At 45.9% G+C, this 18,636-nt stretch overlaps 1 protein-coding gene across 1 annotated transcript in view; it reads right to left on the reverse strand.

Annotated features, from left to right (window-relative positions):
* Positions 1 to 11,229, reverse strand: part of CPEB2 (cytoplasmic polyadenylation element binding protein 2) — a 59,507-nt gene extending 48,278 nt beyond the window's left edge. The window contains 4 exon segments of the mRNA XM_036420283.2: positions 5,702 to 5,791; positions 6,630 to 6,911; positions 9,337 to 9,768; positions 9,771 to 11,229. Coding sequence (XP_036276176.2) covers positions 5,702 to 5,791; positions 6,630 to 6,911; positions 9,337 to 9,768; positions 9,771 to 11,006 — 2,040 coding nt within the window. The 5' untranslated portion in view covers positions 11,007 to 11,229.
* Between the last annotated feature and the right edge of the window lie 7,407 nt (positions 11,230 to 18,636).

Below are 18,636 nucleotides of genomic sequence, written 5' to 3' on the forward strand. Positions count from 1 at the left end.
GAGTCAGTAGTGCAGAATAACAAATGGCTGTCAAGAAACGTAAAAGTAACACTAATAATGAAAAGATTACTGACACAGAGGCTCCTGTTCCACTTTTATCAGTGATGAGCTATATAGTTTAATCCCTTATTTTTAGTTGGATTGCTCAGGTAGAACACACCCATCACTAACAGGGGTTCACTAAACAGTGACCTTGATTGGCGAGGGAGACACAGAGAATTACTGAACTGAAATGTAATAGCAGTTCTCAAACTGGAGCATGCTTCAGAATCATCTGGGTTGACTCCTGGGACCCATCTACAGAGTGTGATTCTATAGGCTGAGTGTGGCTCCTGGTGATACTGAGGCTACAGGCCTAGTAACTATACTTTAAAAAGCATTGAGCTTCTTGATCTTAAGTTACTAAATAAATCTTTTCAGGCTCAGTTCCATCGTTCTAAAATACAATACATTATAAGTTCTTTATATTCTTTTTACCTTAAATTCTCACAAGTAAAATGTTATAGTTCAGGGCTATCTTCTCTGGGTGATTGTTTTTAACAGAATCAGACTATGTCTCATCTTCAGTCAATCTATGAACTTAATTAAATGGTGACTATTACCACCACCTAGTAAATGGTATTTCCCACACCACCTTTTTTTTTTTTGTGGCCACCTTCTAACTCCATTTCAAGGAATGTGATCCTCTCTTGCTTTAGAGCACATTAAAATTTAAGTGCTGATTCTAAGTATCTTTTAATATATATATATTTCATTAATTTCAGAGTGGAAGGTAGAGGGAGAGAGAGAGAAACATCAATGATGAGATGGAATAATTGATTGGCTGCCTCCTGCACACCCCCTATTGGGGATCAAGCCCGAAACCCAGGCATGTGCCCTTGACCAGAATCAAACCCGGGACCCTTCAGTTTGCAGGCCAACGCTCTATTCACTGAGCCAAACTAGGGCGAAGTAATTCTATATACACTGTTAATGGTATATGCAATATTTAGGGTCTGAAGGGGAAAGATATAGGCAAGCTACTCATAAGTATCAGTGCCCACAATCAACTGACAAGTGTTATACAAAAGTGTGATATGTATTATTAATAGCTTTAGCTTTGACGCCTGTATATTCAACTGAAATAGTGAGATGCCCACTTATAAGATGCCTTATTTTCCTTCCCAGATAAGTCTTTCATCATGAAACAAAGTCCCACTTTAGCAAAAATAAAAACAAACAAACAAAAAACTGGCAAAACTATTTTAAAAAGGCCTAGCTTAAATTAGCTTAGTTTACTTTGTCACTCATCAGCTGCTTCTCACATGATTTTTACAGCACCAAACACAAAATAGCCTTGAGCAGGCAAAGAGCTCATGACATGCCATGCTATTTAGATTTACATGTTCAAAAGTACAGATGATTTCATTAAATAGAATGTGGGAATCAAAATATGACTTCTGAAAAAAAAAAAGGCAGAAACAAGTCTGATTTATAAAACAAACATTCATGCATCCTTATAAACTACAAATATAAGAAAAATTTGTGATCACACAAACTGCCATTGGTTTAAAAACTAAATTGCAATCCTGAAACCATTTTAAAGTAACCATGCACATGCCAATGCTGACTAGCATTAACTGGAAAATCAATGTAACTAATGTTTATTACTACTTGACTAATTGAAAATGGCCAAGATATTCCACATAAGTAGGAATCGCCATGAGGAAAGTTCTCCAAACTAATTTAAATATGAAAACTATCTGGTCAAGAATCAACTAACTGGGCTTTCAGAAACCGAGATTATAGAATCCCACAACAACAAACAGTCAAAAATTAGAATGCATTGGTGGGAAAAACCAATAATATTTTATATTCTAATATTTTACTGTTTTTAATAAACCCAGACACATTTCACAAAGACTTAGAGGAGTGACAATAAAATCTTAGAAAAACTGAAAAAAACATAACCCCAATCTAAAAGGATGGCCTGAGAAAAGATTATAAACACTGAAACATAAACAAAGTTCATGATATTACAATTAGTACAAGAGGAATTCCAATTGAAAGGGAACTTTTATGGCTTATCATATTTTTGCTATGACATACTCAAAACCCTGTGCTATTTCAAGTGAAGGAAGTGGTCAAATAGAACCTTTCCCTCTTGACAATGAAGTACTTTCCCCCCCAAAAAAGAGGATGGGTTACAAAAAACCCTATATCCTCATTTTTAAAATATACCAGACACCTGAGCATGTGTTCTTCCGCACAAGTAGAAAAATCAGCTTTTAAAACTGTATGTCTGAGCTTAGTTCTCCAGTTTTAAAATAAAATAGCAAAGCTGTGCTAACATTTTTCTCATTGTAATACTGATTATCCACTCCTCAGCACACACTGTTATGCATGGTATTAGCAGTGTATGCTCTGCCTCTCTGCCTTCCTACACAACCAGCACTCTCACATTCTGTGGTTGTTCCAAACAGCTACCCCTTCTCCTCATCCCGCTGGACTTTCACTTTTCAATGGCCAAGAATAGTATTACACTCCCACATACATAATGAACATTCATTTTTTTAAATTCTCTATTATTCTGATAATAAAAATTCTGTAACTGTGATTCTGGCTTTTCTTTTTTTGATTTTTTAATTTTAAAGACCCCAAATGGCCAAAGCTATTCTAGTATAAAAGGGTTAAAGAAAATGGAGAGGTGATAGAAAATATTGGTGTAAGAATATATTAAGTATAATTAAAGAACTGGACACAAGATACATGTAAGAATAAAGTATCTATCTACCTACATTGTATGTGTTAGACAGCCTGTTCTCTTTCATTTTCAGTAGGTGTAAGGTTTGGTAACTACCAATGTCCCTAAAGCTCATCTATTAATAGTTTAACCACCACAGTTTAAGAAACCCTTTATTAAATAAAAAATTGGACTTGGTTGAATGCATTTTTTGTGTGTGTAAGGTGAATAAAGACCCCAAATAATATATTTTTTTGAAAGAGAAGCCCACATTATCATTATAAGCTAAATTTTAAAGGTTGGTGAAAATGCCTTCAATTTTTCAAGGTGGTTCATGTGACATGCTCAAAAGCTACAGGCAGAACTTCCACAAGAACAAACATCTAGAGTTGAATATATTGATAATAGCTCAGCTAGAGGACAGGGCAACACACCTCTTATAGGCTTCATGTGCTCTATTACAGTTTTAAAGGCCTGATGATGTTTTTTGTTTACAGAGAACTGATGGGCCATATAAAAACTTGTAATAACCTCAGCTACCAGTATACTCACTCTTTGATTTAAAATATTTAAGTGCTAATGAACAACTATATTGCAACCTTAATATCTAAAGTAAATTCAAAATCATTAACAAAAGGAAGATTAGCAACAGACCTAAATACTTTTCGAAAGAGGACATTAGGAAGGCCAAGACACATATGAAAACATGCTCAAAGTCACTAATCATCCAAGAGATGCAAATCAAAATGACAATGCGGTACACCATCTCACACCTGTCAGAATGGCTATCATCAACAAATCAACAAACAACAAATGCTGCCGAGGATGCGGAGAAAAAGGAACCTCTCTTTACTGCTGGTGGCAATGCAGACTGGTGCAGCCACTGTGGAGAACAGTATGGAGTTTCCTCAAAAAACTGAAAATGGAACTGCCATTTGACCCAGTGATCCCACTTCTAGGAATATATCCCAAGAAACTAGAAACACCAATCAGAAAGGATACATGCACCCCTATTCATAGCAGCACAATTTACAATAGCTAAGATTTTTTAAAAAATATATTTTTTATTGATTTTTTACAGAGAGGAGGAGAGAGCAAGAGAGAGCTAGAAACTCCGATGAGAGAGAAACATGGACTAGCTGCCTCTTGCACACCCCCTACCAGGGATGTGCCCGCAAGCAATGTACAGGCCCTTGACCGGAATCGAACCTGGGACCTTTTAGTATGCAGATCGACACTCTACCACTGAGCCAAACCGGTTTCGGCTACAATAGCTAAGATTTGGGATCAGCCTTAGTACCCATCAGCAGATGAGTGGATCAGAAATCTGTGGTACATCTACACAATGGAATACTACGCTGCTGTAAAAAAGGAATTCTTACCATTTGCAACAGCATGGATGGAGCTGGAGAGCATTATGCTAAGCAAAATAAGCCAGTCAGAGAAAGATAAATATCACATGATCTCACTCATTTGGGGAATATAATGAACAACATAAACTAATGAACAAAAACAGATCCAGGGGCACCTCTGCAAAGCCCAATTTGCAAACTGGCCTTTTTCCTGATCACCTCTGCTCTCTAGCATTCCAGCAACTGACACCATCTCAATAACCTATTTTCTCAACATATGCTCCCCCACCAACCCATAGACCCTTTATATCGCAGCTAATTTATCTTCCTTCTCTGGAGACATACAGTATATATCCCTCTCTTATGTGTATCCTATTATCATGGAATATTTTTGTCTCTTCTGCCCTAAAAGTGCCTCTTGCCACCTTCAAAATAATTACCGTTATTTTCCTCTTCTAACACACCATTTCCTAGGCATTTATATATTCGATACAAATGACATAAAAAAGCTATCATAAAAATGACACTGATATGGCCTAAAGGAACCAAGGTGAAAAGGAGAGTAGAAATAGGTGGACAGCTAACTTACATTAGCAAAACAGTAAGGTACACATTACACGACACACTACTTAATCTAAGTGAAGATCCTGGCAGGACTACTTTGGTCAATAGGTGAGAATTGTCTAAAACAAGTGCTAATGCTTGATTATTAAAGTTACTGTTAACCCTCCAGGTTAGAATGCTAGTTACATTACAAGCATATTATTAATCTGTTTATACAGTCCTTATAAAATAATCCCATGTTGATAAATTAACTAAGGAAGAGCCTTAGCTATGGATAAAAGCTCCATAGTGTCAACTCTGCTCCAACCTGGTTTCTGTAGAAGAGAACCATCATGCACAGGACTGAGTACTCTATGTATCCTGTAATAATTCTCATCACCCAGTGCCCAGTATGCATTCAATTTAGTCTGCAGGACGAGAAGTAACATTTTGTAAAGGGCTTGATAGTAATTTAGAAGACTGCCTCCCAGTCTTCTGGCTCAGAGATTTTTCTAGAGAAACTGATTATTTGGAAGAAGGTAATATTTAAGAGCAGTAACAAAATTCCGGAAAAAATACTGTATCAAAGTTTTTTTTTATCAAGTTGAAAAAAGCTAAACTAATTTAGGGCTTTTTAAGAAAGTTTATCAAGACCAACATAGCAGGGTTTATGAAAAACATTACTAAAAATTATGTAAAACATTGATGAAATTGTCAAGTTGGAGATTAAGTATAAACAGGATTTTGTATCTAATTGCAAATAATTCTGAAAGGAGATGAAATATCTGTTCCATTTGACTGATGTTTAAAGCCAGGTGCTCTTGGGTATATAATTCCATTTTTTCAAAAAGTAATTTATTATGTTTTGGAAATATAAAATTATTATGAGTTACATTTAAATATGAAAATGAGGCATTTTATATTAAATAATTTAAGTCAAATGACCCTTTAAAAATAAATTGCTTTAATGCTCTCTGACATATGCTTAAGTAGATACTGAAAGTAAGTAATAAATCCTCCTCTTAATGTAAATACTATTAAACTCCTAGCCAAAGTCCTGGAAAATACACACTGTGCAGCCTACCTGGTCTATTCTGGATGTTCCGGCTGCAGTGCACCAACTATCTTGGAGAGAATCTGAGCCCCAAGCTGGCAACTGCAAACTAGATCTCACCTTCAACAGCATAGAAGTTTTCATCAGAAATATGCAGTTCCCTTTCCCATACCCACCCACACACACAAAAAGGAAGAAAATCAAACAAAAACCCAAATTCTTTCTATCTTTATTCCTTTTTCTAAAGGTTTCAGGAAAAAAACAAACACCTCATTAAACACACACACACACACACACACACACAACAAAAACAACAAAAACAAACAAACAAGAACACAAACAAAAAAACCCACCTAACTTTAAATAGCCATAAGAGAGTTTCATTAACCTGCAATATCAGCAAAATACTAAAAGGCCTGAAAATTGTCAATCATCATAACTACTAGGCCACATTTAGAAAAAAATAGTCATTGAACCAATGGAGACGAAATTTAATACTATGTAAAAAGCCATGTTATTTTGCCATAATCACAGCTGTACTAAGCACATTCTAGTACATTACAGCTGATCATAGCCAAATCTAAGCATAATTACAAACATTTTAGTTTAGATGTGTTGTAGGAAAAACCCATTTTGGTGGCCCATTAAAGATTAAATAAGTTAAGGCAGTCTTAAGAAGTTGCCAATTAAAAGCTTCAATATGCATTTCAGAAATGCAGCAGGTTTTTCTTTTCTTTTTTTTTTTTAAGCTTATTTACTATTGTGTGCTTAGGTTTTTTATAATGTCACTTTTCTTCATCTAGATATTTTACCCTTTGATAATGAAATTACATATGCTTAAAAAGGAAAACTTTCTCTTTTTTAATCCATTAATTTCACCATACTACTGCTACCACCACTCAGTTCCCAATTCTGAAAGATTGACATTAGAAATAAGCCATCTACATACCGTTCTTACCTGTAAGGGTAACAGTGTATTACTATTATTGTCTGTTCTGAACACGTTATCTTCAATCCAAGATTTTGGCGTCAGGGACGGAGTAGAACGAGTGAATTTCGGTGGTGCTATGACATTACCAGAAAACGGTTTTTTCAGTGGAGATATCTGATTCATAGTTCCTGGAATCCCCATGTTTCCAGTTCTACGGTGATCTCGGCCATGCATTGCTCCCCAGGACATACTTCCGGTGCCCCAGCCACTGCTCTGATGGTTGCTCCAAGGAGATTGTTTCAGAAGAGGCTGAGAAAAACATATCTCTTTAAATTACAGGCATTTAAAGAGCTTATTATTGAAATTCACATTTTAGACCTGAGCTAAGATTTAAAAAAAAAATGAAATATAGAATACACCGAATATATCCCTAGCTAATTAACAAAAAGTAATAGGCTTGAGATCTTGCTATAATAAAATATTAGCTTAAGGTGAGGCAGTTTTCATGCTCCTGCCTACTATAAATTATACTGAACAGCCAGATACTTAATGACAATTACTAAAATGGAAGCATGTGGTTACTTTTTTTCCCCCTTCAGAGAGAACCATATACATGAGATATATATATTTAAATTGAAATTAACTCTGAAGATCCTTAAAAATATACCCTACATTATGATCTTAAAGCAACCACATTCCATTAGGTATACAACTAAAAGCATGATCTTTATCAATCAAAATATATGAGCCATATGGGTGAAATATTTAGACTTTAGTTTGCCAAAACAACTTGCATTGCTGCGAAAGTGAATAATAAGGTTTGGTATTATTCTGTTGTACAAATTAATAAAGGCCTTTTGGGATAGAGACAATATAGGAAATATGTCCTTTTCTGTACTGTTGACTGTACTTTTAAGATCTTTTATTCCAGATTGGATGTAGCTTCTTTTAAAATATTTTTGTTTATTTTCACTTAATTATCCATGAACTGATAAGCAATTATCTAATGTCACCCATAGGTGGATCCACTGAGATATACAAAAATAAACAACTATTTGACTATCACAGTAAAGATCCTAATAATACAAGTCTCCATTAACTTCATTCATTTTCAAAAGTAAACTGACCTCCAAACTAGAATCTATGGCAAAACGTTGTCGTTAAAGAATGGAAAATACACCAAAAACAGCACCCTTCAAATAAACCTGTTTTTTACAAGACAAAGAAACCAAACCTGAGACAAGTATCTATTTTAAAAATTAATTTGAATGGGAATATAATGATGACTACATACTACAACAGTTTCACCTTCCGCACAGTTCACACACACACAGCGAAGGGGCCACGGAGAAACCGCTTGTCACCGATACAAGCTCCAATTTCCTCCGGGTGACCTAAATTCCATGTGACAGCAGTGCCACCTCTCACACCCCACTGCCAGACCCACCTTTGGACAAAAACAACAAACCCAGCTTAGAGCTAAAATACGGACCATGGCATATGGCCTTCCAATGTTCTACAATCTACATCATGTCTTCAGAAACTCAAAAAAAAAAAAAAAAAAAAAAACCACCTAAAATTTCCTGTGGCAAGTTTCCAGTTAAAAATTATGCAAATCATGAAAAAAAAAGTGGAGTATTATTTCAAAATCACCCATTTTTCAATCCTCATTGAACCACATTCTCCTTTCTAGGGGAGAAACCAGTGATTCAACAACAAGAAAAAAAAACTGTCAACTGTTACTCTGGTTAATTGAAATAGACTGTTAACTGTCACTTGTGTTAAATTTCGATGGGCATTCGCCCTTGACCAGTCACCTGGCTCATCGCTGGGCACCACGGTCAATGGGAAGAGTTGGGGGAGTCAGAGAGCCCTGGTCCCCCTCTGCTGACCGCTCAGCCCCCCTGTCTGCAAAGGGCCTGGCCCGGCGGGGTCCCCTCCGCAGACGCGGGCCGTGTCAGAAATGCACCGAACGCCCCGGCCGGCCCCACTCCCCGGCCCGCGGGCGCTCGGACCCTGTCCCGGGGCCCGGCAGGGACCCGGTGGAGAAGGCCCCGGAGGAACCACCACCCCGTGGGGTCGGGTCATAGTTACAGGACCCACTCGACATAGAGACGCCGTCCTCCTGGGCGGCTGGGTCCGCGGAGCCGCCCCGGGGCCGTCTCCTCCGGGCTGCGCGCCGATCCCGGGCTCGGCTTCTTTTTGGGGTGAAAACCCGCACCCTGTGCCCAGGCGTGAAACAACCCAGGGCGGAGGCGGAGGCGGCCGCGGGGCATCGGGGGCCCCGGGGTCCCGGGCTGCCGGTTAGGGAACCACCCGACGGCGCGGAGGCTGCGGGAGCGGCTGCCCGGCCGTCCGGCTCAGGACTCGGTCCGCCGTCCCCGTCTCCTCCGCTAAGCCCCGAGCCGCCCGGTCCCGAAAGCAACAAACCAACCTGACCGACACGCACCGTCCCCGAACCGCGTCCTTCCTTCCCAAGTTCGCTCCCCGCCCGCGCCCGCCGGTCCCCGCCGCCGCCGCCGCTCTCCGGCCCCGGAACCCGACAGACAGCGCCCTCCCGGCCCGGGCGCCCGCGGCTCGGGTTCGCCGGTGCGCGGCGGGGAGGGGCGCGAGAGCCGCGGGCGCCCGGGGTTCGAGGGGGCACCAGCCGGCTCCCGACGCGATTCGTCCCGCATCCGCCCCGTGTGCCCGCACCCCGGCCGCCCGGCCCGGGGCCCGCCGCCGCCCGCCGTACCTGGTGGTGGTTGTAGGAGTTGCGCTGCTGCAGGAAGGCGGGGGCCGGGTGCGGCGGCTGCAGCTGCGGGCTGACGGGCGAGCGGCGGCTGGGCTGCTGCGCGGCGGGCGGGGGCGGCTGCGGGGGGACGCTGAGCGCGGGCGGCGGGGGCCCCGCCGAGAACGGGCCGCCGAAGCCGCCGCCGCCGCCGCCGCCGCCGCCGGCCGGCACGCCGAGCCCCGCGCAGCCGTGCGGGGACACGGGCGAGAAGCTGGGGAAGAAGGGCGCGTTCATGGACGACGGCAGCCCCGGGTAGAAGCCGTTCTCCGCATCGGGGCTGGGCGGCGGCATGGCGCTGAGCGAGCCGCCGCCCCCCGGGGTGGCCGTGGACGAGCCGGGCTGCGGCGGCTGCTGGGGCGGCGGCGGCTGCTGGGGCGGCTGCGGCTGCTGGGGGGCGGCGGCGGCGGCGGCTGCGGCTGCTGGGGCGGCGGCGGCGACACGGTCTGCACCGACCAGGGGGTGCCGAAGCCGGGCAGCGGCGGCGGCGACGCGGAGCCGCCTCCCCCTCCGCCTCCGGGGGGCCCCCCGCCCCCGCCGCCGCCGCCGCCGCCGCCCGGGTGCGGGAGGTCCGGGCTCTGCAGGCTGCTGAAGGCGCCCGCGCCCAGCGCCCCGCCGGCCAGCAGGCTGCCGGGGCTGCCGAGCAGAGGGTGGTTGGGCGACTCCATGGAGCCCGGCCCTGCGGGGTTCACCGGTGGTGGCGGCGTCGAGGGGGCCAAGCCCGCATCGGAGGGCTCGGCGGCGGCGCTGCCCTCGCCCGCGGCCGGGGTCCCGCGAGGGCTGCCCGCGCCTCCGTGGCGGCGCCGCGGGGCTGCGGGCGGCGGCGAGGGCTGCAGCCGCGGCGGGAGCGAGGGCGGGCCGGCCGGCGGGCGCTGCCGCGGGGCCGAGTCCTGCGGCGGGAGGCGCGGCGGGTGCGGGAGGCTGAGCGGCTGCGGGCGCGGGGCGAGCGGCGCCGGCTGCAGGGGCGGGCCGGGCGGCGGCGGGCTGAGCCGGCCGGGGCGGTGGAGCGGCGGCGGCGGCGGCTGCGGGTCCGGAGGGTGGGACCGGCGGGGAGGGCTCAACTCTTTCCTCTTCTGGCCGCTCCGCTGCTGCTGCTGCCGCTCACTGAAGTCCTGCGGGGAGGAGGTGCGGCAGCCACAGCAGGAGGAGGCGGAGGAGGAGGAGGCGGGGAGGTGCAGACTCGGTTGGAAGTCCTGGGAGGGGAGGAGGTGGGTCACACCCGCGTTCGTGCCGCCGCCGGGGCGGTGGTTGGGGAGTTTCTCCGCGGCCGCCGCCCGCGGGGTCAGCCCCAGCAGCAGCTCATCCTGCATGGCCCGCGGGCGCGCCGGGAGCCGGCGGGAGGAAGAGGAAGCGGCGGCCGAGCTGCTGCCCGCGCGGCCGCCGCCGCCGCCGCCGCCGAGGGGCGCGGGGAAGGGGGAGGCGGCCTCCGCGGACCCGGTGACAGGCAACGGCGGCGGCGGCGGCGAGCGCGGGCCGAAGGGCGTGGCGGAGGGCGGCGGGGCGGCGGCGGCCGCGGCAGGCCCCGCGGCGGAAGGACGGTACGTCCCGCCGCCGCCGCCGCCGAAGAGGGACTTGGAGCGGCCGCTGCTTCGGAGCGGGGCGGCCGGCAGCACCCCGAACCCCGAGTCCCTCATTTATGTCGGGCCGGCGGCCACGGGAAGGAGACCCGCCCGGTCCGCTGCCCGCCTAAGTGGCCGCCGGGGTCCGGGGCAGCGCGGCCCGTGGTGGAAAGAAGCGGGGGTTGACGGGGAGGGAGGGAGGGATACCGTGACTGAGGCTGGGGGCACCCACTCGGGCCCCGCCAGCCAACCCCTCGCGGCGGCGGCCACCGCCACCTCCCGAGACCGGCTCGGGCGCCGCCGCTGCCGCCGCCGCCGCCCTCGCCGCTTAAGAACCCCGGAACGTGCGTCAGCGCCACCTCACAATCGCCCCGCCCCCCCGCGGTGCGTCCCCGCTCGCGCCGCGGCCACGCCCCCCGGCGCCCGTGACCACGCCCCTCGTTCGCCCCGCCCCTCATTAGTATACGCGCTCGGCCGGCGGCGCGCGCGCGCGCGGGTGGGGGGGAGCTCGCGGGGACGAGCGGCGCGTCCCAGGCTCCCCTCCCCAGCCCTGGGCGAGGGAATGGCCGGTTGGGGCGGCGGGCGGCCTGCTGGGTTCCGGGCGCGCGCAGAGGAGGAGAAGAAGGAGGAGGAGGAGGAGGAGCAGCACGCGGGGGCTGCGTACACGAGTGCGAGGCAACGGCCCCTCCAGCTCGGGGTCGAACGCGCGCCCCTGCCGCTCCAGTCGGGTCGGGCTCGGGGCCCCGCCTCCTTCGGGTTCCCTTCCGCCCCCCCTCGGTCACGTGGGGTCCGGCCTCTGGGACCAGGGCTTCCCTAGGACTGGGACTGGGCCTTCCTTGGGTGGGACTGGCTGGCAGGGGAAACTGAGGCTGGAGAGACCGCCCCCGCCCGCCCTGGGGTCTTTGGCCAGCCAGCTGGTTAGCCTGCACCTATGGCCGGACCTGGAGCCCTCCGGGTTGTCCGGGAAAGCGCCTTCTCAGGCCGGGCTCCCCGCTGTCACCCACCTTCCCGCGGCCACGTGGAGGTGTTCTCCGGAAGGGCGAACCCGAGGCTCCCGCGGTACACCCAGCATGGCCACTCCGCTAATGAGGAGCAAGGTCCCCGGTACCTAACGCGGCCCCCCGCGGGGCTACACACACGTAAGCATATAATGGTTCCCAGAGCAGCTCCATGGTAACCGGACCGGCTCCCAGGGCCCCTCCTTCCTAAAAGCGCTTCCTGCGCCATCACGGGGACTGCAGCGTGGGGGGCTCCTCCCCGCCACAGGCAGGCCGCCATCCCCACCCTTTCTCTCCTCCCCTCCCCCGGGAAGCTCTAAACATTTCCGAAGCTTTAGGAGCTCCAGGGAGAAAGATTTCGCACATCAGGGGAAAAGGAGGTGCTGACTCAGCAAGGGACTTGTTGAGGCTTGCAAACTGGAAGGGGCAGAGCTTTCGTTGGAAGTAATGGAAGTAATGGAAGAGGAACTAATCTTGTGTATTTCCTGTCCTAGAGAAAAACTTTACGTACAGAAAATGATCATATGAGTGTCTCCATAAAGAATAGCAAAGTGATCCATACTTCATAAAAGAAATTGTGTGTGTGTGTGTGTGTGTGTGTGTGTTCCTGTTTGGCAATTTTACCATTTTCTGAGCACTTTGAGAAGGGAAACTGCTGAGTGGACTCCCAAAGATAGAAAATGGATTCACACTACTTGATTTGATTTACAATTGGACTAAGATTAAATAGTGTCATAAATTAGCATACACTTACTGATGTAGGCAGAGAGTGCATTTTTGAGCCCTCATTGTTTTAGCGAAATTTCATTTCCACTTTGGTTATTCCAGTGCTTTTATTTAAATAAATCAGAATAAGTACAGTAGAAAGAGAACAACATTGCAAGGAAAAGATACATTTTGTGTACAATGTGCATACATGCCTGGTATCTGGTCTAATGAACTAAATTTGATACTGCTTTTACAATAAGGAAAAAGTACTTAACTCATAAATGATTCAGAAATTGGGCAGGTGCATAGAAAATTAGTTTCAGTGAATAATTTCAAAACCATTTTCAACAATCAGGCAAAATATGGAACTGAAAGAGTACTTTTATTCTAAATTACATTGTCTAGAAAGTAAACAGCTCATTAGAATTAAAACTACAAATGGCCATTTTTACAGCACCTATTGACACATTCTTAACTATTATGTATTAACGTGTTTTACAGAAAAAACTTTCAAGAATCAAAGCATGTAAAGTCTTTAAGATGAACACATTTTTTTCTAAGTAAAGTTATATTGGATTGGAATCAACAACAAACCTTGAAAGAGGAATGATACATAAGGCACACACCATAGCCCAAGGACCCATTAAAATAACAGAGAGCATACATTTATTTACTTATTTTTATTGTATTGTTTTTAAATTTTATTTTATTGTTTAAAGTAGGGGTGTCGAACTCAATCAGAGAAGGGGCCAAAATCTAAAATCCAGCCTAAATCGCGGGCCGAATGGTTTACTGAACAGTCATAAACTGTCATTGTGATGGAAACGCAGTGGAGTGCAGTGATGACAGCGCGGTGTGGGCCACATTGCAAGGCCTGGCGGGACGGATTTGGCCCTCGGGCCTTGTGTTTGACACATGTGGTTTAAAGTATTACACATAGCAGAAAAAAAGATATATGTACAACTGTGAGAGCATACATTTAAAAGACAACTGGTGCCATTCTGGCTACAGTTTGAGACAAACATTTCTTGGTTTTCTGATACTGGTTTTGTTTTAGAGAATTTAGAGCTCTTTGAAATAGAAGGAAGCCATCAAAGTTGGTGTTACACAATAAGGTCAAACTTCATGTGAAGTACACCAAATTCCAAACTCCCCCTGCCAGAACTTCCACAGCTCAGAGTGTTCATGAAGGCCCCACTTTTTAATGAGGACAATGATATTCTGAAATCTAAAACTTTTAATCTGGAGAGCATCCTGTCATTGAAGGTATTCACACAAAAAGGTTTCCTGTAGGGTCAGTGGTGGTAGGGAGGGGTTGGGCTCCTTACAGGTCCAATGTCTATATTATGAGTCTGTCGTATAATCTTTCTCGCATGAAAATGTTAGCTCTGAAACCATTACCTCTGTCCCTGACTTTATTTGACAGCCCCTTGTTCATTTCTTCCCACTGCCCTGGGCCAGTGTTTTAAATTTTTTTTTATTCTAGCACCCAGGGAGACTCAAACACAAACACATACATAGGTGCTCCTGCACATACACAAACATACAACTGAAATAAGGCTTTTATGAAGCAAATCTTACTCTTAATACATACAACAAACTATTTTAAAATTCTGTTTACTTTTTTTAAAATTTAAATTATTGTTAAGACTGTGTACTTTTTAAAATAACTAAGTTGATATTGAGACCCACAATTGGGTCATGAGCTGACTTTTGAGCACAGTGTCCCAGGAGAGTATTTCACACCTTCTTTATCTTTAAACCTTGTCTCCCAGTTCTCAGCTGCTGATCTGGTTTCCTGTGAAAGGGAGAGAAAGCAGCAGTTACAGAAGAGCTTCCTCAGGCTCTTGCTGCCCCCTTTTCCAGTCACTGGGCCTGTACACCTCATCTTCCTTCCGGCTACATGGAGGGCCTGTCCACGCCCCAGGCTCCCATCTGAGGTCTAAGGCCTGGCCCTCCCGTGGTGCACCAGATCCTCCCGCACGTGCTAACGACAGGGCCTCAAAGACATCTGTGTCTCATAACATCCCAAATCTCACATGTCCAAAATTAAACACCCTCCCCCTCGTGCCTCCCCACCCCTCACCCGCCTCAACCCCCATCTCGGGGAATGGCACCACTGTGCCAGCTGCTCAGACCAAACATCTTGGGGTCATTCTTTTATTTTTCTTACAGCGTACCTAAGCCATCATTACAGACTGCTTGGCCATCTTTTATATTTTATCCAGAATCCAACCACTTCTCACCACAAGCAAACTGGCCCAGGCCACCCGGAAGGACTGACTCGTTGATGAAGGAAAAGTTTGAGAATCTTGCCCTGGTGATAAAGGCTAGCCCTCAAACACGATGAAATAGCTCTTTGAAGTGCTTGGAGATTGGCATACCATTTCAGTCAGCTCACCTAGGAGAGAGTCCCTCTGCCTCTCCAGGTGATTCTTTTCATTGTGCTCATTGGCCTCTTGTGTAGAATGACTCAACTGTTCCATTGCCTCTTGCCTTTTGTCTGTAATCCAAATCAACTTGAGCAGATTATAAGTCCTTGAAGGTAGTGGCTCTGTGTTACATAGTCCTTTCATTTCCTAGTTCTTCTTGATGCACTTTTGTATCCAGAAACTATGCATTGAGTACCTACCATACGCCAGACACTGTGCCTGGGGACCTGGAATACAACCATGAACAAAACGGGACACGCATTGTTTTCTGCATAATCAAAGAGGCTGTACATAAGTGCTTGCTGTTGATTCTGGTTCTGATAAACCAAAGCCCTAATTGTCTAGGCCCATGGTCGGCAAACTGCGGCTCGCGAGCCACGTGTGGCTCTTTGGCCCCTTGAATGTGGCTCTTCCACAAAATACCACGGCCTGGGCGACTCTATTTTGAAGAAGTGGCGTTAGAAGAAGTTTAAGTTTAAAAAATGTGGCTCTCCAAAGAAATTTCAATTGTTGTACTGTTGACATTTGGTTCTGTTGACTAATGAGTTTGCCGACCATGCGTCTAGACAGAGTCCCAAACAGTGAGATTCCAGGCTGAAACTGACCTACTAAATGGGAGTCCTTGGTGCTGCAACATAGCATTGCTGGGCTGGCCCTGGGTGGAGCTCTGAGATGCCGAGGGAATGTTGAGGTAAGGCAAACTCAGCAGGGAGGCAGACGAAATTACACACTGACACACACTATAATTGTAGCCTGAAATGAGACTTCCATTTATTATCTCCTTGTGACAATATACTTTGTGAGTGGAGAAAGAAAACAATATTCCCATTTTATAGTTGGGAAACCAAAGCGGAGAGACAAAGTAATTTACTTAAGTGGTGTGTGCAGGCTGGGCTTAACATTCCTGTCTTCCCCTTTCTCAGTCTCCTGCTCCCCGAGTTGTCCCTCAGGCTGTCACAGGGAGATGTGCAACATATCTGAGCAAAACAGAGGCAGAGAGACAGGCCCTAAAAACAATGCTTGCTTCTTCCATCAAAGGGAGGGACAGACAGGATAATCCTTAAAGCCTTCTCAGGGACACCTAACCAAATGAATAACAATGGACAGCAGTGATCTCAGAGTGGAAGCATCTTATTTTAAGAATATATATGCCACAAAAATCCAGCACTGCTCCTCCAATGCACTTACTCATTTTCTCCGATGAGAAGAATGAAGCCTGGCAGTATAGACCAGATATACCGCATTTAATTCTAGAAAGCTTGCTCCTTCAGTTGATAAATTGGTCTGTGCAGAGAGACGTGAAGATGCATTTTGATTAAATATTAAATATTCAGGATTTATGAAGATGAAGAGTATTGCATCTATCAAGTTTGTCCCAATATTTTTAGAATCTTAGAAGATTAAAAGTTTTAAATGCTTACTTTGTAGACTGTGAATGTTCAGAAAAATGGAAAATCCAGGGAGTGTATTTGGTAGCAGGCATTATCACCAGCCTTTGTATAAGGACTCTCTAGTTGGGAAGACAATGAATGAAAAGCGTTCTGAGGAAAGAGGGATATTTGATTTGAATTAAGGTTAGTACCTCATCCTCACTGCTCTCAATTCACTTTTACTAACTCTGTGCTTCGGGCCTGGTGCTTTACACAGTACTTTGGGACTTTATATCCTCTTGCATCTAAAATTTGTATCAGTGCATGTCATGGCGTTAGGTTTGCATAACACAATAACAATACAATATGAAGAAAAACAGAGCTCGATTGTCCATGGAAAAAATTATAAACATTTTATAGTGAAAGGAAACATTAGAAGAAGCTCACAAGGGCATGAGTCATGTGAAAACTAATGTTGTTAGGCCCACAGTTGATCCCCACTTCACCTGGAGGAGTGGTGTGGAGACAGAGACCTGGCTTTTAGTCCAAGCTCTCCCTGTTACTGAGTAACCTCAGCAGTTAAACTTTGAGGACCTCCATTTTCTCATCTTTGAAGTGAAAAGAACAACAGCTGTCACCTGTGAGGTAGGGGCTGCTGGGAATGGGATCAGCAATCTTTTAAGTGGAGAGTCTTCTATAATGTTTGACTCAGAATAGATGCTTCAACAAATACACAAGTCTGTGCTGTCATCTGCCAGGCAGCTTAAAGTAAAAAGTTGGCTAGAAAGCCACGTGGAACAGAGTGGTCATTCTGGGGCCCAGATAGCAAAAGCAAAACCAAATCTAAACAAAAATTACCAAAAGCAGGCAAGGGGATGATGAGAATGGTAGTAAAACTCCATGGACAGAAATGGAACGATAAATCCAAACGAGAAGTGGAAAATGAGAGGCTAAATTCTTTATTTGAAAAACAAGAAAATAATTCTAAGAGTTAAACATTAAGCATATTCAATGACTACCCAATCCCCAAGGAAGACCAGGAATGTAAATAAGTGAAACTCTGGCTTTCAGAGCAGAGCTGAATTCCAATACCTGTTCTGACCCAGGAGCGAGTTAGCCTGGCCATATTAACCTTTTTTTTCGTCTCAGTTCAACCTCTGATAAGTAAATTAGGGAACTATGCCTGAGAGACACCTGTTGCTGTTAAAACACTTGCCTTCAAATTAAGATACATGGAGACCATCCCGGTCCAGTAGAAGTATAATGTGAGTCACCAATGTGAGATATATACATATATACATAATATGAAATTTTCTAGTAGCTACAGTATTTTAACACAAAATATTATCATGTAATCAATAAAGTTATTACTGCTTTTTCTGCATGTATTGGGAAGATTGTGGATCCACTCTCTTATTATCATGTCCTTTTTTGGGAACACCCTGTATACCTAATAAAAGAGTAACATGCTAATTGACCATACATTTGTGACGCCCACCAGCCAATCAGGAGTGAGTATGCAAGTTAACCCAACAAAGATGGTGGGTTAATTTGCATATGCAGGCACCAAGCAGCTGGGGGCAGGACGGGACACTTGTATTATTGCCATGGTGACAACACAGGCTACCTCACCACCCCAGTCTCTCCGGGCCTCGAGGCAGCATGGGAAGGCAGAAAGGCAGCTCCAGGCTGGAGCAGAAAAGCATCTCTGGCCAGAGCAAGAGGCAGTGTCAGAAGCCAGGGGAAGGAAGGCCTATTCTTGCACAAATCTTGTGCATCAGGCCTCTAGTATATGTATAAAATCCAGGGAGAGACTGTAATGGAAATTACAGTTCAAAGAGTTCAAAGAGAAAAATGAAAGGTCTAAAATGTCCAAATGTTACAAAATAACTTTTTTTCATGTATTTTGTAATAGCTAGTTATGGGCCCTCTTAATAAGAGAATAGGAAAAAAGAACAATGGATATGGAATTTCTATAGGCACTTGTTTAACCGAATCTCCTACCACACATTAAGACTCTTCTTTGATGGTTGGGCTCCTTAGTTGGAAGAGACCTTCTGAAGATTTCAAAGGGCATGAAAATGAGATAGATAATAAGGTTTACACTTGTGTTCAGCTTATTCCAGTTTAGGGGGAAAGATGTATTCTGGTGCATCCAACAGATACTGCCCTGTTTGACTTTTAATGAACCATAGGC

This window comes from Pipistrellus kuhlii, unplaced genomic scaffold (genome assembly GCF_014108245.1).
Source record: "Pipistrellus kuhlii isolate mPipKuh1 unplaced genomic scaffold, mPipKuh1.p scaffold_m20_p_1, whole genome shotgun sequence".
Taxonomy (NCBI): domain Eukaryota; kingdom Metazoa; phylum Chordata; class Mammalia; order Chiroptera; family Vespertilionidae; genus Pipistrellus; species Pipistrellus kuhlii.